The sequence below is a fragment of the Engraulis encrasicolus genome, chromosome 9 (genome assembly GCF_034702125.1).
Source record: "Engraulis encrasicolus isolate BLACKSEA-1 chromosome 9, IST_EnEncr_1.0, whole genome shotgun sequence".
In the NCBI taxonomy this organism is placed as follows: domain Eukaryota; kingdom Metazoa; phylum Chordata; class Actinopteri; order Clupeiformes; family Engraulidae; genus Engraulis; species Engraulis encrasicolus.
The window spans coordinates 42,227,525-42,233,524 of record NC_085865.1 but is presented as its reverse complement, the minus strand read 5'-3'; the positions used below and the strand labels follow the sequence as shown (position 1 = coordinate 42,233,524).

Genomic DNA, 6,000 nt, shown 5'->3' with positions numbered 1-6,000 from the left:
TTCAGTGTGTAGCTGTCAAAACACCTACTGACGGCATTTCATGAACTTGATTAACTCTGCAAATCAGCAGATCCATATTTACATTTTAAACAATAATATGGTAATGTAATGCATTACTTTAAAAAGACAGTAATTAGTAATGTATTACAGTTGTTGAGTAATTTGCCCATGGTCAGATGAGGTCAAATCATGCTTCACACAGTGGGCTGCAATGTCACACACACACACACACACACACACACACACACACACACACACACACACACACACACACACACACCAGTGCGTAGTGTTCATAGTCCATAATCATCTTCAACATCTCCCCACAAACACACTTTTCACCTGCCAACTTGTGGAAGTGACACAGTAGTTGATTTCAAAGCTACCTGCTTTTTGTAGGCCTACATCTTTCACTCTGTAAAGATTGAGATAAAACACACACACACACACACAATTTGACATGACTAATGGAGAAGCCCGGTCAGGGCTGTCAAATCCTTCACCTGAGTGACGGAAATAGAAAGCACATACACACAGAGACACACACACACACACACACACACACACACACACACACACACACACACACATACACACAGAGACACACACACACACACACATCCCCTCATCTTACTGCAGGTGAGCTGCTGATTAATGGGACAAGACAAGTTTTGTCCCTCAGGTTTAATATCACTCTTCACCGTCCAAATCTACAGAAGACATGGCCACTGTACAAAGTCTTACTAATGAATGTAGGCCATTAGGTCCATTCGTTTTCATACAACAGCCATGGAATAAATGGCTGACTGCTTTTATGGTTAGGCTAAACGCTTGATGGTTTTATTCTTTGTTCTTGTCCTTTTATGCAAAGGAGTCTGGCTCTTTCTCATAGAAATGATTTAGAGGAAGCAACACACCTTGTTCCGTAGAACAGAAACTGAAAGCTTCAGTCATCAACGCTTAAAAGTCACTGTGAAGTTGAACACGGGCAAGAGCAGCCGGTCTGGTGAGACAGGATGGCTTCCATGGCAGATGACTTGTCCTGCCCAATATGTCTCGAAATATTCAAGGATCCCATTCTCCTGGAATGCAGTCACAGCTTTTGTAAAACATGCTTGCAGCAAGCATGGCAAAGCAACACCATCAAGCAGTGCCCGGTTTGCAAAGGAATTTCTACCCAGACCCACTATCCACTGAACTTGGCTTTAAGGAACCTGTGTGAGGCTTTCCTAAAGGAGGGTTCTTCAAGAGCTTCTTCTGAGGAACTCTGTGGTCCGCACAGAAAGAAACTTCGGGTATTCTGTCATGAGGACCAACAGCCTGTGTGTTTACTTTGTCGAGACTCAAAACTGCACCAAGGGCACAACTTTAGCCTCATCGATGAGGCTGTGGCTGATCGAAAGGTATGGCAGTCTGCATGTCATTGAGACAAATGAAAACTCATCTATAGTTATCTTAGTTATGTATTGTATTATATGTTACTGTGTATTCTTTTTAGGAGGGACTCAAACTGAAATTGAAGCCTCTTCAGGAAAAGCTGAGAGACTTTGAAAGTGTCAAAGTGAAATGTGAGCAAATGGCACAGCATATTGAGGTAGGTACTACTATCTCACTCAGGTACTACTGTATCACAGACATGACTGTAGCCTACAAGTGGCATATTGACTAACCAACTATCAAGAATATCGAACTTTAGTTTGGCTAACAACTCTGTCCCTTTTCAAAATGCAAAAACAGAAACACTGTTTCCCTCCAACACAGGTAACTTATTTGAGTAACCAACAGACCTGTGTACTTGTCTTACTGGTTGCATCTACTCCTCTGGTTACATCTAATTTGTGGTGGATTTTCAGTGTTTTAGTAACAACACAGTCTATCTACCTCAGAAGGTACAATGGAACAAATGGTGTAACAGTTATGTAATATCATGTGCTAGTGCACTCACAGTACATTATGGATTCATTCTACTTTTGACACCTCTGGTTGCAAAACAGGATTCCTGTTCCCTGATCACAGGCAGGGCCGGATTAAGATGGCCCAGGGCCCCTAGGCTAGGTTGCTTCTGGACGCCCTGGAGGGAATTTTTTGTGACAAATTTACATAGACAGTCTCATAATTACATAATCGCAGCTTCAGGGTGACCACACAGAGGCCATCATGAAGCAGGAGTTTGAGAAGCTCCACCAGTTTCTGAGAGATGAGGAGGCGGCCAGGATAGTGGAGCTGAGGACGGAGGAGTTGCAGAAGATTCGCACACTGAGGGAGAAGATCGAGAACATTACCAGAGACATAGCGTCTCTAACTGACATTATAAGTGCCATTGAGGAGACCATGGCAGGAGATGATATCTCATTCCTGCAGGTGAGTGGACATTTTCATGTTACAATCATTGTTCATTGCTATCAAGAGATTTTCTCTGAAGCCTGCCCTTGCCATTCGTGTAACTCCGGTCAATATACATTTCCCTGAACTTACCATGATGGTATGGTAAAACCAGGCCAGATTTACAGGATAATTCACAGGGATACTATACAATTAACATCTCTTTGTTCTGACTTGTTCCCCACAGAACTACCACAAGATTGAAGAGAAGTAAGTCATAACTATTCCGATTCTCTGTTCTGTCTCCTTTGGGGTTATGATCTAGTAGCCGCGGAAACAGATTTCTGGCCAAGACCCTAACCAATGAAAGAAGTCATAACTTATCACCCCTTCATTTTGAGCAAACTGTATGTTTCAAGTTAACATTTGGTTACCTGGCTCTCACTAGGTCGACGTGTATGTAGTGCCACAGAGCTCTACAGAAAAACTGGAGAGAAGCATTGGATTTGTTTTCAGAAGGCATAACTTTATCAGCCACTTGTCCATACTTAAATTCATTCATTTGCATTTCTCTGTTCATTTCAATATGTGGATGTTCAATATGAAGTTGAAATGAGACTTTGATCTGAGCCACCATTGTTGTCTGAAACAACAATCATTTCGTGACTATGTTACATCTGTGAAAATCTGATTAATTTCACTACTTATCCAACAAAATGTGTTTTCATTTGAGGGTCCAATGTACACTGCAGAACCCAGAGCCAACTTCTGCAGCCCTCATACAGGTGTCCCAGCACCTGGGGAACCTCAAGTTCAACGTCTGGGAGAAGATGCAGAACATTGCCAATTATAGTGAGTATAGTCATTTAACTTAAAAATGCAATGCAATTGCAAACAATCCAATGTACATACTATATGAAGCATGTTTGCTCATTTTCTCGGTTTTTGGCTCCATTTCTCATCTTCTCCATTTGCCAATTATGGAGGGTATAACACATACATGTAACATGACATCCATGGCATATATCCATTAGATCCATATAAACAGACGTCTGAAGGATTTATACAAAACAGTATACTGTGCATTACATAGTGTTCAGGTATTTGGTAAATACCGGAGTGGCTGTATGGATCTTAACAATGTGACATATAAATCTATTCTAAAAGAAACATGTCTGCTCATTTTCTCTGTTTGTCTCCGTTTCTCATCTTCTTCCTTCCCAGCTCCTGTGATTTTGGACCCCAACACAGCTCACTGCCGTCTATCTCTGTCAAATGACCTGACCACCGTGAGGTTCTCTGAGACATCTATGGGCGGCCCTCCCGGTCCAGACAGGTTTGACTCCAGTGCTGTGGTGCTGGGCTCGGAGAGCTTCTGCTCAGGGTCTCACAGCTGGGACGTGAAGGTTGGGGAGAGCAGCAACTGGGCCCTTGGGGTAATGGCCGAGTCCACACCAAGGAGAGGCAACCTCACCTCTGGATCGGGCCTGTGGAGGATCTGGTACTACAACGGACAGTACCGAGTCGGGTCCACACCGGGAGCACCCGTTCTCCTGACTGTGGAGCAGAAGCCGCAGAGGATCCGAGTGCAGCTGGACTGGGATTTGGGACAACTGTCCTTCTTTGATCCTGTCCATGACGTACACCTGCACACTATTGATTACACTTTCACTGAGAGAGTTTTTCCTTTCATCAACGTCACATGTGAAGTGTCTCCACTGAAAATTATGCCTTTGAAAACGTCTGTTACGGTTATGCATCATCATGCATATCTTTGAACCAATAGAAAACACAAGCTATGGAAAATATTAAAATGTTTATTTGTAGGCCTATCTTCATTCTAGTGGCAGCATCTTTATTTGAATTTTTTTTTTTTTGTAATTTACATTTTTATTGATTTTTCTTTTTCCTTAAAGCACAAGTGTTCTCCACATAAGGAGAAGAAAAACAAAGAAATGTAACCACATGGAACCAGGGGATTTACACAAAGACAATGAGTATATCCATTCTGAGGAGGAAAATAAAAACAAGATCTTTAAATAAAATCTGGTCTCTTACGTGCCACAAAGTAAAGCCATATCATCCAGTCATGATTAAACTTATCTTGTTGGTTTTTCATTACAAAGGTAATCCTTTCCATTTTAAACACTTCGTACACCACATCTATCCATTCATTTATACTAAGTGGGTCTTTTTGAAGCCACCTCCTTGTTATGGCCTTCTTTGCTGCCACCAGCAAAACCCTCAGCAGATATTTCACCACTTTACCACAGTCCAGGTCTTCAAGATCGCACAAGTACATGGTTTTAAAGTCCAGGTTGATTTCCATGCGTAATGCCTCCTGCAGGTCACTATGTACCCCTTTCCAGAAGGGAGTCATGGAGGGGCAGTCCCAAAATATGTGGTAATGATCAGCGTGATCACAACCACAGCATCTCCAACAGTGTGTTTGTGTGGAAAAGCTGGCTTTCTGTGCCGGTGTGCAAAAGAATCTGATAATATTTTTCCAACTATAGAATCTCCTCTCCTCCTCCTGTGACGTTTCGGGCCACCCTGACCCTTCCTCAAGGGCCAGGGTGGCCCGAAACGTCAAAAGATTAAAATGAAGTAAATGGGAGCATCGGTGTTGCGGTTCTTCTTTTTTCATTATTCTATGAACTTAACGTCTTTTGAACCTGCACCCGAAAGCATCTGGATGTGCGTGAGATTGGACTTTGATTGACAAGAGAAAAATCCCCTATTAGCATACCGAGAGGATATTTCTTACTCAAGGAACATTCAATATCTTTCCATCTCGACTCATAACTAGGATTACACCATCCAACCAGAAATCGGAGTTTGGCAGCCTTATAATAGTCACAGAGACTGGGTAGGGCAAGTCCACCCCTATCTTTGGGTAGCTGAAGCGTTTTAAATCTCACTCTGGGTTTTTTCCCTGCCCAAACAAATCTTGCTAGAAGTTTGTCCCATTCTATGAAGTAGTGGTTGGGTTTATCTATGGGTATAGATTGGAATACATACAGAAATCGTGGCAATATATTCATTTTGATTATATCTATGCGTGAATAGATATTTGGATAAGGAATCCTGCTCCATCTATTTATGTCATCTATAATGATTGCCCTAAGGAACCATAGTTAGACTCTTGTAGTTTGGCTAGGTCAGAGGGTATGGTAATACCTAGACATTTAATACACTCTTTGTCCCAGTCAAGCTGGTAGCTTGAACGTAGGGAGTGTGGAGGCTCATAATAGAATTTTAGCACCTGGGTTTTCTGTGTATTTATCCTGTATCCTGAGAAGGACCCTTATTCTTCCAAGACCGACATTAAACTTGGGAGGGAGTTTGTGGGATCAGTAAGGTAAATGAGGACATCATCCGCGAAAAGGGCCAATTTCTGTTCTTTTGAGCCCAGTTGTATGCCTGTGATTGAGTCATTTTGTCTTATCCATTGTGCTAAGGGTTCTATAAAAAGTCCAAATAACAGGGGGCTCAATGGGCATCCTTGCCTAGTGGATCTTTCCAGGTGAAATGTATCACTAAGCACGCCATTGATTTTTAATCTGGCTCTGGGTTTGGTATAGAGGGCTTCTAGGATCTTAATTATCTGACTATTTATAAAAAAAAAAATATTTGTAATTCCTTTTGTGTATTTTAAAGTAATCTTTCGCTTCTTTT

The 6,000-nt window shown here is 42.0% G+C and overlaps 1 protein-coding gene across 1 annotated transcript; it reads left to right on the top strand.

Moving 5' to 3' along the window:
• Window positions 1-1,505: 1,505 nt before the first annotated feature.
• LOC134455162 (zinc-binding protein A33-like) lies at window positions 1,506-4,662 on the top strand. The gene is made up of 5 exons (XM_063206199.1): window positions 1,506-1,594; window positions 2,131-2,361; window positions 2,570-2,592; window positions 3,056-3,174; window positions 3,547-4,662. Exons 1-5 carry the CDS (start codon window positions 1,577-1,579, stop codon window positions 4,098-4,100), a joined length of 945 nt encoding a protein of 314 aa, XP_063062269.1. The 5' UTR covers window positions 1,506-1,576; the 3' UTR covers window positions 4,101-4,662.
• Window positions 4,663-6,000: the final 1,338 nt, after the last annotated feature.